The 15,248-nt window shown below is 33.2% G+C and overlaps 2 protein-coding genes across 2 annotated transcripts; one reads left to right on the forward strand and one right to left on the reverse strand.

Annotated features, from left to right (window-relative positions):
- The first annotated feature begins 961 nt into the window (after nucleotides 1-961).
- LOC146953128 (Polynucleotidyl transferase, ribonuclease H-like superfamily protein) lies at nucleotides 962-10,319 on the forward strand. The gene is made up of 14 exons (XM_085707946.1): nucleotides 962-1,196; nucleotides 2,484-2,537; nucleotides 2,614-2,679; nucleotides 3,691-3,824; nucleotides 3,906-4,018; nucleotides 4,233-4,361; nucleotides 4,448-4,518; nucleotides 5,419-5,478; nucleotides 6,281-6,336; nucleotides 6,544-6,604; nucleotides 6,724-6,991; nucleotides 8,616-8,797; nucleotides 9,185-9,480; nucleotides 9,906-10,319. The coding sequence occupies exons 1-14, from the start codon at nucleotides 972-974 to the stop codon at nucleotides 10,027-10,029; spliced, it is 1,839 nt and encodes a 612-aa protein (XP_085564072.1). The 5' UTR covers nucleotides 962-971; the 3' UTR covers nucleotides 10,030-10,319.
- An 890-nt stretch (nucleotides 10,320-11,209) lies between these two features.
- LOC146953129 (scarecrow-like protein 1) lies at nucleotides 11,210-14,806 on the reverse strand. The gene is made up of 3 exons (XM_085707953.1): nucleotides 14,684-14,806; nucleotides 13,623-13,693; nucleotides 11,210-13,536 (listed from the first exon to the last, which is right to left on the reverse strand). Exon 3 carries the CDS (start codon nucleotides 13,494-13,496, stop codon nucleotides 11,718-11,720), a length of 1,779 nt encoding a protein of 592 aa, XP_085564079.1. The 5' UTR covers nucleotides 13,497-13,536; nucleotides 13,623-13,693; nucleotides 14,684-14,806; the 3' UTR covers nucleotides 11,210-11,717.
- Nucleotides 14,807-15,248: the final 442 nt, after the last annotated feature.

Below are 15,248 nucleotides of genomic sequence, written 5' to 3' on the forward strand. Positions count from 1 at the left end.
AACATTTTTTCCCAATCCATTCCCCCCTATCACAAAAAAAGGGTAGCATAACCCTTTCTCCATTTTAATCTCTTCTAAAAAAGTTAATGTTTTGATAAAAAAAAATATCATTGATTGATATACATGGCCTATATTTTTATTCATATATTAATATGGGTGTTTATTTTAATTTTTTGTAATTTATACACGGGCTTATGCTTTTACTTCTATAGTATAAAGAGGACCTATTTTGTTATAATTTATACACATTCTTATATTTTTACTCATGTTTAATGGACCCTTACTTTTTATTTATTTATACATGTGCTTATATTTTTTACTCATATATATTATAAAGTCTATGTTTGTTTTTTATAACTAATACATGTGTCTATATTTTTACTCATTTATTAATACAAAGACATTTTTTTTTTAAGTTGTATACGTGTCTATTTTTATTCAACTTATTTCTGTTGGTAATTTATATGGGTCTACAACAAACCTATGAAATCTTGTGATTTTCCAACACATAATTTTTCATACTAAATAATACTTAATTTTAACACAATTATGTCATATCCCAAAAATGGAGCACAACGTGTAACCAACACAACACATAACCTTGTACTTAAGACATGTGAATAGTACAAAATCTAAAAAGCAATTTTGCTTTGATCAAATGTGTTTGAAAATCTAAACCAAATAATCTTGATGAAAGTAAGTTTACCTTGATTATCTTGATGAAATGTGTTTTGAGAAGATAGACTATATAATAGTTTGATAAAAAATGAAATAAATTGACAAAATAACAAAATAAAAGATTTATGGACTAAAAATAAAAGATTTATGGACTAAAATGAAGTCCATATATATAAAAATAAAAGATGAGAAATGAACTAAAATATGTATATTATATGTATTAAAATAACATTTTTTTATTTAAAATCTTTGAAGAGTGCTTATGAACAAAACCCACGTCAAGTACTATTTTCATGTTTGCTAACGTCGTGATACAAATCAACCCTCCATTCACCGCCGCTTTCTGCCAAAACTCCTTTCTCAGCTCTCCGCCGCGTCACTCCATCAGTAAGCCGCAGGCAGCAGCTTCTGTGAAAATGGGTTCCTCGGAGAATAAATTCAAAACCCTATCTACCGTTGAAGAAGAAGAAGAAGATGCTTCTACCCATAACAATTTCTATGATGTTTATGGTCCCCAAGTATATTTTCTTTTTATTTTCCTATTTTCTTTTAATTAGTTCCAAAGTTTTTTTATTTTGTTGAGTTTGGTTCGGGTCTTAAGGCTCAGTTACGCGACATAGCTATTTGATTAGTTAGTTTTAATTTTTTTTTTGTTAAAGATGCTTTATGTAGTGTTTGTTTGGATTGACTTATTTTTGAGTTTATGCGAAACAACTTATGCAAATAAATAAGCTTTTATGTGTTATTGATAAGATTGTCAAGGTAGTTTATGAAAAACCAGCTTATAAAGATACATTTTTGGTTCGAACTTATGAATTAATATAAAAGCTTATTTATTTGCGTAATGTATTTTTCATAAGCTCAAAAATAACTCAATCCAAACAAGCCATGAGGGTTTGTGTGGATTGGCTTACTTGAGTTGAGCTTACCTACTGGCATAAGCATTCATGGACTGTTTGAGAGAACTTATGAAATCAATTTATGGCATGTTTATACGATGTTTTCTGCTTATTTTCATAAGTTCTCCAAGGTAGCTTATGAAAATAGCTTATAGTTTCTACAAAAGTTTTTTCACTGTATTTTGTTTTTTGTTATAGAAATAGCTATACATAAGCGCTTATCATGATAATCGTTTATGCTATAAGCTGCAAATTAAGCTGTTTATCCAAACATGGATTAAACACTTTGAGAGTTACCAATTTTCTGGTTGTGTAAAAATTTCATTTTTGGTCCGAGTTTTTTGTTCTGTCCTGTATAAATTTGTTTTCTATGTTTTTATGGTATTAGCCATTAGGTTCGTATGTGAAATTACCCCTTTTGTTTGTTTAAAAATTTACTGTTTTATATTATGCATCACTAAGTGTTTGGGGAAATTTCAACTACCTGCATTGATGTATGTTTAAATCATACTCTCCATTAGTAAAAATTGAGAAATTGTGTGTAATTTAATAAAAAAAAAAACGAGGGGAGGTATGTGAGATTTTACCAAACAAATAAGGCTGGTAGTGAGTGTTTATTTTTAAAATAGAAGGGGTGTGTACGCTGTTTTGACATTTGTCAGAGAAGGTAAGTGCAATTTTCCCCAAGTTTATTTGTAGGTTGTTCATTGAAATGCAAAACAGTAAAAGTGATATGTTTCTATAAGCAGAGCAGTAGTTGGTCTTTTAAATGCTGTTTGATGATGCCATCTACAATAACTTAACCTTGCGATGCCTTTGTTGTTTTTTTATTCAAGGACTTTTGTTTAATTGGTATATACATTTAACTGGAGTGGAGTTGCTTAATCTCTTATTATGCTTTTGCAGGCTAAGGCAGATGTTGAGTTCAAGTCAGAAGATAATTCAACTTTGAGTCTCGTTGTAGGTTCTCTTACCAACACTGTGTTACTTGAAATTTTAATTTTAAAAAATAGTCATGACTGGGACATGTTTACAGGACATTCAAGGACTAGTAACTTGGGTGCTTGGTGAAGGATTTATGCCATCATGGGTTTTTATCAAGGTACTAATCATCTTTTCCTTTTTATTTTTTTAATAAACATCTACAAACCTAATTCACCAAATAAATAACTTCGCAACAGAATTCACCCCAATCAATATAGATCACATAGTATTCTTTTGTCACTGGAATCACATGTTGAATCATCTAAATCATAGTAATCCTGATTATGTTGTGATTCAACAATAAAGATTATGGGTTGGTTGGTAGTGAGGCAAGCTTGCCACTGTAGGGTGACAGTGGAGAGATTTATGACACAGTCAGACATGCTATCTGTCAGTTGTCTAGATCATGTTTTAAATTGCAGCAGAGCTCATCGCGATTTTGGGAATTGTGGTTGTTGTAATGAGTATTTTAGCCATTGTAGCACGAATTTATTTTATGCTTGCAATGAATTTAACTCATCATGACTTGCCTTCAAAATCCCAATCCATTGGTCCCCCTCTCAAATTCCATCTCTCCTTCATTACCAACTCAATACTATCGTAAAACCCCCTAACCCTCGAAAATTCCTTCTTACTAGATAAAGAAAAAGGAAGATTGAAGAACATTTGTGTTTAGACTTATATGCGGGTCAGGCTCCAAAGTGGGCCGTTAAACCTGTTGTGGATTTTCTTGTGATTGTCAAACACACTGTATATGTGGTGTGTTGCGTTTGCAAACACTGCTGCAACCACAATAATACTGTTGTCTCTTGCTGCATCATTGATATACTCTAAAACTATTTTCTAGATGGGCAGACACAGTTAACCATTGATCAGGTCGGTATAAGAAAAAGACAAGTCTTCCAAAATCTTTATACTTCTTAAAGTGAGTTTATATGTGTCACTAAACTTAGAAATGGTTGAAAACCTTTTAGATTAAATACCAGCAAGCTAATCCTTTATGTCAATAAATGGATTCATCATTCTTGTCAATTCAAAGTAGTGTTAGACCATCAAATTTAACCCCTATATGGCATATTAGTCTCTGGTTTACTACAATTATTACTAATGCAACACTCATGATTTGCAGAATAAACCTCTTATTCTCAAAGTAGTTATGCTCTATATACCAGGCCTGGATGCAGCTTTGTACCTGTCACTGTCCAAAGTGCTTCCTAATTTAAAAAAAGCATGTGGCAAACCAAGACCAGTCCATGCTCTCAGGTCTGTAGAAAATGGATTCAGTTATATTTTTTCCTTCAAGTTATTGTTTCCTTGCGCTCAATTTTTTCTTTTTTTGGTTAGTTGTGTCTCAGATAATATGCAGACAATAGACGCACTCCTAACATGCAAGCAGAAAAGAAAAAGGGATGAAAGCGATTCAATTACGAAGAAATCTACTTTGGCATCTCAACAAGGTCTGTAGGATATTTTCTGAATTTTGGATTCATTTTAAGATCACCTTCTTCGTACATTAAATAAGAAATATTAACTGGAGGGTTCGATCGGGTTGATAGGAAGTTGGAGAAATTGCTGGCAATAAACATGATTGTATCGGTTTCATTTCAAAGCAATAAGTTAATAACAGTATGAATTTGGTCTCTGTATGAAACATGTGACAACTTTGTGCAGAAGAAGTCCGTGGTGGTACTGGCAGTCTATCATTTACGGAGCTTACTAAAGACATACCTTTCCCTGTTACATACTATACCTTAACAGAAAGAGATCTGGAGGAGAATGAGTATCCTGTTAATAAGCCAGGTAGTTTTTATTCTGCTACCGATTATTATGTTCATTTTTATGACCATTTGCATACTAAACAGTTTTTCTCTGCCAATTTCGTACAGGTTTTGTTTCTACTCTTCCTGCTCCTCCGGGGTCTCCCTATATTGAGATGTTAGCAGTTGACTGTGAAATGGTAAGTCAATCAATATCTGTTTGGTTTAATAAAATTACTGGTAATGATGATATTGATAAAATTTCAACGTTTTATCAGTAAGAGGAGTGAATTTCTCTGTTTAGGGAAATGTGCTCATATTATGATATGGAGAATGCTAATGAGTGCCCTAAGGGCACTGGTTAAGAAATTAAAAGTAGTAACTTGTATTTTCAAGATAAAATTTCCCTTTATGGAATCCTGAACCAATGCCCTTAGGGCACCTGTTAGCAAGACCCTTGTGATATTCCTGCTTTAGAGTATTTGCTTATGAAAGTGAGAATACACTTTTTAAATTGGTAGATCGTGTGTCATCATCTTAGTGGGATAAAATACAGGTTTCTTTCAAATTCTCAATGTGAAAAATAAATTATTAGCAAAGATCATACCATGACAAGGTTTATCAAAGGGCAGGACCATCTGCGTTTATTGTACGCCGCATTAACTGGCTATGAAGCTTAACTTTTTTTACAACCCTCATCTAATCTGAGTATCTAAAATGAGATAATGAGTTATTTGTCTTCCATTGTTTTACTTCTTTTTTTATCATTGCTATCAGCTTGTTTTTCTGAATGCAAAATAGCATGATTAATTGGGATTGGCTGTTGATACACGAAGTGTTACTTGTTTAAGCAAAACTAAATGCTACTGGATTAATTTCATATTCATGGAATTAAGTTGAATTAACCCAGTTTTTATTGGAATACACAATATCTTGTATAACTTAATTTTCTATATATTTGTACAAATGTATTAATGAAAATTTTATCTGGTATTCTGTATTAATGTGATCTTGGTCAATTTTTATTTAAAAATAGCAATCTTGGTCAATCTCATTCTCTGCTTTGTCTGTTTTTCATTTGTTTTCTTTTTTATGCATAGTGCATAACAGGCGAGGGGTTTGAGCTAACAAGAGTTACTCTGGTGGATGTCAAAGGACAGGTACTCACTGGTTTCTTTGTTGATCTGATTTTTTGTATTATGTACGATGGATTACTTATTTTAGTATGAATATGCATTTAAAAAAAAATCAATAAATTATTATCACTAATCAACTTTTAATCTTATGTTAGTTTCTGTGTCTATTTTCACTGGGTTTTATCATTTAACCTGCTACTGTTTTTTTAGGCAAATGTTATTAATTAGTGATTTTGTTAGTTTCCACTTTCCGTGATCAAACCCGGAACCTCCTGCTTGAAACTCTTTCAATGTCCTTATGCTCACCAACCCGGCTACTGTGATGTTGTCTCTCCAGACATAGTAACTTTCATGTTGGCAATTACATCGTCAGGTTCCACCTCATCATCCTGCTACACTTCTAATCCCTTTGGCAGGGAAACCTGAAAAAAATATAACTTAGAAACTTAGGAAGACCTGTGACAAATTCATTATAATTGTCCTGCCAAATTTAAGAAGGGATAGCAAAGGTTGTAGCATATCACCCGGAGAGGAAGCTGAGTGTTTTGGTTTTCGACAAACATCACAGACCTGTGCTAACTCTACTGTAACAGTACTAAATCCATAATTTTATCATTTAATTTTCTTAAGGCCTTGGAGGAAAAATTCCCATTCGGAAAAAAATTCCATGCTATTGGATTGATTTTCTGTTTTGGGTGTTCTGTATTCGTTCTCGCTTACAAGTTTAAGAGCCAGTTTAACCTTTTTACATAGTGAGACTTGGCCAACACAACAAAATTATCACTGTTTTCCAGATATTTGTAACCATTAAATTTTACCTTTTCAGGTTTTGTTAGATGAATTGGTTAAACCTTCAAATCCTATCACTGATTACAATACAAGGTGAGCTGTTTTCTTCTAATTTTGCTGCCCACTTTGAGTTATATGTGTGCTGGGTGAATTTATATTTGTAGCGTTTCTCTATATTTATAACTTTATATTTGAAAATAAAACTAAAAGAAAATGATGAGAATATTTTTCCCCCCATATGATCTTTTCTTTCTACTTGAACAAAAATTGCCGGCAGTTAGTAATATTGATGTGGTGCAGATTTAGTGGAATAACTGCCGAGATGTTAGATGGAGTGACGACAAGTTTGACAGACATTCAGGTTGTGTTGCATGAATTGTCTTGATCTATTTTTGGAAAAAATTGCTGTTACATTGCTGAGCTATTTCAGTTTGAACTATATGTTTTGCTGACATAACTTTAATTGCTTCCGATGTTCAGGAAAAGTTTCAAAAACTGGTTTACAAAGAAACTATTCTTGTTGGGCATTCTTTGGAAAATGATTTATTAGCATTGAAGATATCACACGACTTGGTCATTGACACAGCAGTATTATACAAACACCCCCGAGGGTCTTCCCATAAAAGTGCTCTACGGTTTCTTACTAAAAGATTTCTTTCTAGGGAGATACAACAATCGGGCGATGGACATGACAGCGTCGAAGATGCTAGGGCTACCATGGAATTGGCACTATTGAAGATCAGAAATGGCAAGTAATTTTTCTACACGCATTATTTCTGCAAGCTGTGCGGAAGTTACTTAACTAATTGTGGTTTTCGTACATATGCAGTTTCAATATAAAATCTTTTAATTCTGAATTTGTTTTTGATTTGGACTCAAACCGATCTTATCTAGAGACCTTTTACCATTCATATTTTTATTTTTATTTTTTATATATGTACAAAATGCACCATCGTTATTTCATCTTTCATATTAGTTTTATATTGTTTGGCTTTACTTTGAAAAGCAGATTACTTTTTGCTATAAATTCAGATCGAATAACATCAAATGCATATTTTTCTGGGATCTATTTTTGAAGTGATATTTTTGTTAATTCCAAGAGGTAGTGCCACATACATGATTGTTGCAGATGATATAGTTCTGTTAGAAAGTCAAGAGATAATAAATGAAAAGTTAGAACTGTGGAGATAAAATTTGGAAGCACTTGGCTTACACTTGAATAGAAGTTATCCGAGTTATCTCAAATGTAAGTTTAATGAGAGTCATAGTAATTTTGGCAGTAGATGTGAAAATTAGAGTCATGATTTGAGTAATTTTGGTCCATCGTACAAAATGACAGATCAATAGGGGAGCAACCAAAGTATTCAAATAGCGTGGATAAAGTTGATTTTTTTTTTTTATTAATCAAAGTGGCACTGGTGGCCATTTTAGAAATGTCCCCCAGGGGATTTGAACTCAGTACCTTGAGGTTACAAGGCTGAGCTCTTACCACTGAGTTATCACCTCAAGTGTAAAGGAAAATGTTTAAACAACTCAAACGTTGTGATATTGTGTATTTGGCAGTACAAAGCCAACAAGAAAACAAGTTGCAGTGCTTAGATGGTGTTATGATGGATGAGTGGTCCCAAGACAATATAGGATTACAAATGAAAGGATTAGAGAATGTTGAAGTAGCACCTATTGTGTAAAAGATGGTAGAGTCTCGCATTGGGTAGTTTTTTTTCTTCTTTAATATTAGGTTTTTAATAATAAAAAATGTAGAAGACGATCATAAAATATTATTATTTGTGTCACAGGGAAGCATGTCTTGGGTACAATTGGATTTACGGTTTTCATTATTCCTGTCCAATTTCAAATCTTTGTTTATCTGATTCTGTATTTAGAAATATAGACATGTATCCTTACCTATACTTTTCAATTTTGGAATTTGAAGTTAGTAACAATGGACTCTTAATTTTATACAGTTTCTATCATGTGTAGTTGTCTTATTTTTTTATTAATAGAAATATATATTCTTATAGTCAATATCACATAGCCATGTCTGATATATTAAGCAATAAATTTTGGCTCATTTAAGTAATATTAAGTATAAGTTATATCACAATTTTGAACTACTGTTTGGATTGACACGCTTCAATAAATTATCTTTAAGGAAGCTTTATTCCCATACATTTTTGCTTAATCGTGCTTGTCACCTACGTTTTCAGTATTTTATGTATGATGGACAATTTTGTACGAATTACGATTCATCCATTTTGATTTTTGTTTATTTATTGTTTTATGTGTTTGTAATATCCCTATATATTCACATGGTTTTCCATGTTGTTTGCATAACCGCTTTGACATGCTCTCGGCATTTACTCTTGAAACAGGACCTGGCTTTGGCGCTGCTCCATCCTTTACGCGAAAAAAGCTCCTTTCCATTTTGGGCGAGTCTGGCAAGACTTCTTCAATGATTGATGACATATCGATAGTAAAACGATTTGCCTCTGAGTCCTCTAATGCAATTCCGGTGACATCTGATGAAGAAGCACTTTCAAAAACCATCAAGGAGGTAATAGATGTCTTACATGTCTATAACCGCTTATCTTATAAGTTCTTATGCACAAACTAATTTTATAACAAAAGATTAAATAAAGTCAAATTGTTTTATATAAGTTATAAGTTGTTTTCATAATCTATCTTGGAGTTTATGAAAATTAGCTGAAAACAGCTTATGGACGTATCATTAGTTGTTTCCTTAAGCTCTTCTAAGCAGTCTCACAAGTGTTTATATCAGTAGAGTATATGAGCTCAAACAAGCCAATCCAAAACAAGCCTATGTTTGCAAATTGCAAGTGGCTTCTTTTTTATAAAGAGTTACAATGGTCTCTACTTATTGCTTGCCTTTTCTGTTTTGTTACAAACGGTCTTTACTTATTTCTTGCCTTTTCTGTTTCAGTTGAAGAATGAAAAGGTGCATTTTATTTGGACTCAATTTTCAGAGTTACACTCATACTTGAAGAAACAAGCTGAGGATTCAGAAAGCTTAAATACAAAACTTGCAGAGATGATTGCATTAAATACATGTCAGAAGAGTTCTTCGAAAGGGAAAGTGCCCAAGTCGAACATATCTGCTGAACTGAAGGAAATTGTTGCTCGCATGGATGTTAGAATTCATAAACTGTATAAATCATTACCAACTAATGCGATGATGATAGTTTGCTCTGGTCATGGAGACACGGCAGTTGTTCGCAGGTAAGATATGCATGCCTTTTTCATGTCCAAATATATTTGTTTTCTTTTTACTGCTATACATTTTTCACCTTACAGTAATCTAGGTGTAAGTTAATGCTTAACCCCAGAAGGATATAAATATTTCCCAGTTCAGTTTTTGTATAGATATTTGTTCAACTGGGTATACACTAGTCTCTGTATAGATAAATTCAGAAGTTTCATCAACAGGAGTCAGTTTCGACTGGCAGATTTTTTTATGCAATTTATTGTTTCCTTGTGGACCCTTTTTTACACTGGACTTGTTGATTTGCGTACTTGATTACACACATAAATGTCGAGTTGTCAACAAATTGCATAGCGTTGTCGCATATTAACATATCATGATTCCAAAACAATATGAAGTGAACCCCACTTGTTTTTAACACTTCTTTACTTCTTTTTCAAAGGTTGAGGAAAATGCTTACAGAGGAGGGTGAAAGTAATTTTGGTCGTGAGAAGATTTTGGAAAGCTTGGGAGAGTTTCAGGCTAGAGCTGAAGTAGCCTTGTGTTTTGTAGGTGTAAAACACTGATTATAGAAGAATGCAAAATGAACTTCAGTTCATTTTTATAACTTGCGGCGATCAGCCATAATTTTGATTCTTAACGTTCTAAATGTATATGTTTGTTAGGTCACATGGCAAGAGCTCTAAATGGGTGAACGATATCATGAAAATTTTGATGAGTCCTTAATGTTGTAGATGATTATGTTTTATTCCCCTAAAATTATTCATTGTTTTATGCATTCACATTTGTGGCTCACTGTTATTTTCCTTCATACCAGATTTACAATTGGTTAATTTAAATCTGTTCAGTTTATTGTGATATTTTTGATTTTGCATATCTTGTAAATAATCTAATATACGACTTCTTGATCAAGTAGAAATAGTGGCTAGAAATCCATCTTTCAACGTCAGTAAATGGGATGTTTCGAACCCCGACCTTTGCATATATAATGCAATATTTCTACCGGGGACATTTAATGTGCGGCTTTTGAGCACCAACAGTGGTGATTGGAAAAGAATTGACTTGCATTGTTGAGTATGTCGGACTATGTTATTTGCTTCTATAAATAGTTTTATAAAATATTTCTAAGCACTACCTTTTATCTTACAAAAGCAAGATCAATCCATTTTATTAATGATTAAATGTTTAATACACGTTGTAACTTAATCAAAAAGATAGAAACTGGCTAAAGACGGAGCCAAAATTTCATTGGTTTGTGCCTTAACAAATTCAACCTAATCCTTGATTATGGCACCAGAATCCGAGATAGATGATGAAAATTTCTATGACCCATTTTTTTAAGAACCAAAAAGAAGCAAAATCTACTGGAAGATGTTTGAAAAAAGTGGCAAAAGAAAATTGCTGTTTGACAGATTGTCGCAACATTTGTGTTCGAACAAGTTCTTACCACATTGAACACAACAGTTAGGTACAATTTTCAAACTTCAATTATGATTGACTAAGGTGACACATACTTTTGTAATGATTATCCTTGAATAGTGTATTTGTCCATAGTCAATATTTTGACTCAACTAATCTGGCTCTATCATACCATTTCTAATTTTGTTTATAAAAATATCTTATACACTAATTATATCGTAAGACTTTATTGTTGTATATCCAAACACACCTAAGTTAGATACAACTATCACAACGTGACATCCTGATGGGAACAAATTACCCAACAGAAGAAATGCAAAATTAAGGTAAACAAGCAAGCAACAATGTAATTACAAGCCTAAGCATAGCTGTTTTATGTTGTCATATACTACAATACAGTGTCACATGAAAGTTCATATCAGCTTTAATATTGCACGTTAGTATACATCTGATATGTATATTCTGGACCACACCTAAATACATAAATGGACTAAACAAACAACCAAATGCCAAAAGAGTCTATATAACAAAAAGAAGTGAAGAGTCATTTTTGGTCGATGTGATGCGATGTCACCACAGTCCTTGAAACTATCGAAATTACAAAAACATTTTTGAGTATGTCTTCTGTTAGTAATTTTGTGGACCAAATTGACTAACAAAAGACACATCTCAGGATCAAACTAATTAACAAAAGACACATACGAGAACCAAATACTAATAAAAAACACATTCAGGTATGGTTTTGTAATTTTCAAACATTCATGGACTATAGTGACAATGACTCGCATTCAAGGACCAAAATGACTATTAACTCTACCAAAAAGGGTTGTCATTTTCACTTCCATGCTGAAGCAACAATCAAGTTTTTGTCTTCCCACCCAAAATGAAGTCCCCCCATTTCCTCTACTATCTTGTACTTGTCACAGTACTGCCTAATGAGTTCTCTAATTGCTTCTTTCACATTTGTGCTCATTGGTGATGAAGTGAATCCAGCCATTTTCATCCTTGCCCTCCATTTTCCGGCGACTTCATACCGTTCTATTCTATCCTCGCCCTCACACGCAATGACATTGACAATGTCCCTCGCCAAGCATTGCCTTTCAACATTCAACCTATCCTGGCTCTCTCTCGGAAGAGTGGCGTCGAGTGACTCATACACAGCAGAGTAGTAATTATAGGCTTCAACAAATCTTGGGAGAAAGGGGGAAGTGTTGGTGTTCACATCTTGTTCCACAACTGTTACAAGTTTTGGATTAAGGCTCTTAACCATGCGGAGAAGCTGGTCTCGTTCGTTTACCGTTGATACACTTTCATCGGGCATGTGATGAAGCTGGAATGCAAAGTTCACCACAAGAGCTTCCCCGGGACGACAGTTGAGCATTGATGGAGTAACAATTGAAGACCTTGATGCTACGGCACGAAATTCAAATGGCAATCCGAGTACTTCTGCTAGCTTTTCAAGTCTTTGACCTATGATACTTAGGCCTCCAACAGATCGTTGCACGGATTCGGGATCATCAACACCGGTCAATCTCACATAAGGTGGCTTCCCTGGCCTAGAAGCAAGTGTTTGTATCAGGGTTATATATTGACTTCCTTGGTTGATATCAAAATCTATAATGTGAACCTTCTTATCATCTTTAATAGCCTCAGAGATAGCACCATTAGCAGCAATAAATCCAAACTTAAAACATGGGCACACCTCGAATAGTATCTGCATTGCTGCTAGACGATCAGAAGACGGAGGTTCCTTGCATTTCAAAGCTTTATAAATACATTTCCCCGATGAAGCCAAACGAGCCGCAAGTCCTTCCACCATGTAGGCTGCAATTCTATCCGAAGGTTCTCCCTGAATTGAAACCAACTGCCTGAGATCATCGATCATAGCTGAGGCTTTTACTTCATTTCCTTCTGAAAGTGCGCTAGCACATTCATAGAGTAATTGTTTCGGGGTCCGAGGAAAGTTTTGTGATATTTCTTTGGTGCTACTGGTGCTACTAAGATTTGAATCTGAGGACAAAGATTCCTTTGGCGAGTCATGATGCGACTTGTTCTGAATGGGATTGGCACACTCAGCAAAGTCAGGATCAATCTCCATGCTCTGAACAGTCCTAAACATGTTTTCCTCATCGTCATCACACTCATCATTATTGTCACCAAGCAATGCCTTCTCCAATTCTTGTATTTTCAATCGCATATCACCGTCAAATTCAAAGCAATCAGGGCTTTCACTTTCCAAGAAATCTGATTCAAAATTGGACTGATATGCATCACGCTGCCTTGTAGACGAAACATAAGTTTCAAACTGGTTATCAGTAACCATAGAACCTCCTGAATTAGCTCTGAGCTGGTACGAAGAATCACCATCAGCATGAACAGAATTTCCTGATATCCCAGAACTAGACGGTTCTATCAGTTCCTCTGTAGGTGAATCAAGGAAGTACTTTTCGTAACTCTCACTCGAGTAAGAATCATTCATGTACATGCTTCTATGCTTATCAGGAGCAAAATCATGGGAGGACAAGCCAGGAGTAACATCGGCTCCCTTTAATGAGTATAGCTTGGCATTCCCATACGACGCATCAGCCAACTCCGGAGATATAATCAATGACATAGTTTGCGTTCTATTCAATCAGCTCACATAAAATTTCAGTCTGTACACAAAACAGGAAAAAGATCAGCCACGAAAACGCTATAAATTCTGCAATCCATTAACCAGGTTTTTTTTCTTTCTACATACCTTATCGAAAGAGTATAATAGATCAAGTTGTTCACTGATGAAATTTAGCCGAATCTTCAACGACGCCTTTGCTGAGATAGGATAAACAAAAGCAGATAACAACATTAGAAGTTCCTTTCGGTTACAAACAACCGATCTATATAAAGAATGACAGAAACATACTAAATAAATGCAATTCAAGTTTAGTATTTCACAGAATGAGACTCTCATGAATAAACTATTTCATAATTATTTTCAATTCACAGAAGATTTTATATTGAAATTGAAGAAAACTGATGTAACAATCCTGCACTAAGATTTTGAGCATACTAAAACAGTAACTATAATCTTACTTGTAAAGTAAGAAGAATTCATAATCAAACATCCTTTTTGATAAAATTTATTTGATAATTTTGGTTAAAACATTAATGGACATGGTTGACAAAATATTCATCTTAACATAGCAAAAAACATCATCAAAAATAATTATTATATTTATACTAGCTGGATCATCATCCAATTGTCTTAACCAAATGAAATTTTTTGAATTTTGAAATAAATGATAATGCTCAAAAAACAAAAAATTTCATATTGATCAAATATTCTCAAGACATAACTAACTTTTAAATTATATTTCACAAAACAATGATGAATTTCTATAAAGTTGACAAAATATATACTCTTAACATGATATATTTATTATTCTAGCCAGAAAAAATAACTGCTGAAAATAAAACAAGTTAAAATTAAAAAAATAAAATAAAAACAATTTTGATGAAACCTATGACCATGTTTTTGTGTTTAGCATAGGAAGAATCTACATGGTAACAAACAAACAACGTTATTTTAAGACAAAACAAAAAGATTAAAAACAGAGACATATTGATATATATTGTTTCAAAATCCAAATACAAAAAAAAAAAAAAAAAGCAGAGATAGTAAAAAGGTTAAACAAAAACCATGTTGGAGAATCCAAAACTTGTTTTAATTAAGAAGGAATAATTTGAAGCAAAAATAAAGAAGAGTAAAAACTTGTAATGAAAAAAACTAAGATATATAGATATAGAAATATTTGTATGAACCTGAATGATGTAGCTAGAAATGAAGAAAGTGAAGCAAATATTTGTTGGTAGAAGGAAGCTGAGAAAATGGATTGAAGAAGAAGAAAAGAGAGAAGGAAAGTTAGCTAAAGCTTTTGACCAAGTGAGAGAGATTATAACAAGGCAACCTCATTCATATATTATCAATATTTTTTTGTTTGTTTGTGTTTTGTTTGGTGAAAATCAACGAATAGGATAAATACATAAATAAATATATGAGGCGCGTTCTGGAAACGATACGTAGATAGATATAGGAACAATAAAATAAGAGAAATGATATATTTTTTTTTTTTTTTAAGGAGAGAAATGATATTTTGACAACCACTTTTTGACAACTTTTGGACAACTTTCTCTCTTATACTCACATGATGTTGTTATCCTCTCTCTTCCTTTTTCTCTTTCTATTGTTTTTGACCAATAAGAAGTGAGAAAAACAAAGTTGTCAACAAAGTTGTCATCAAATGGATGTCAAAATATCATTACTCATAAAATAATATAAAGATCGTTTAATGTTGGGCAAATTTACTCAATAGTTTGTTCCCACTTA

Source organism: Medicago sativa, chromosome 1 (assembly GCF_051527215.1).
Source record: "Medicago sativa cultivar Bolivia chromosome 1, Bolivia_mono, whole genome shotgun sequence".
NCBI lineage: Eukaryota > Viridiplantae > Streptophyta > Magnoliopsida > Fabales > Fabaceae > Medicago > Medicago sativa.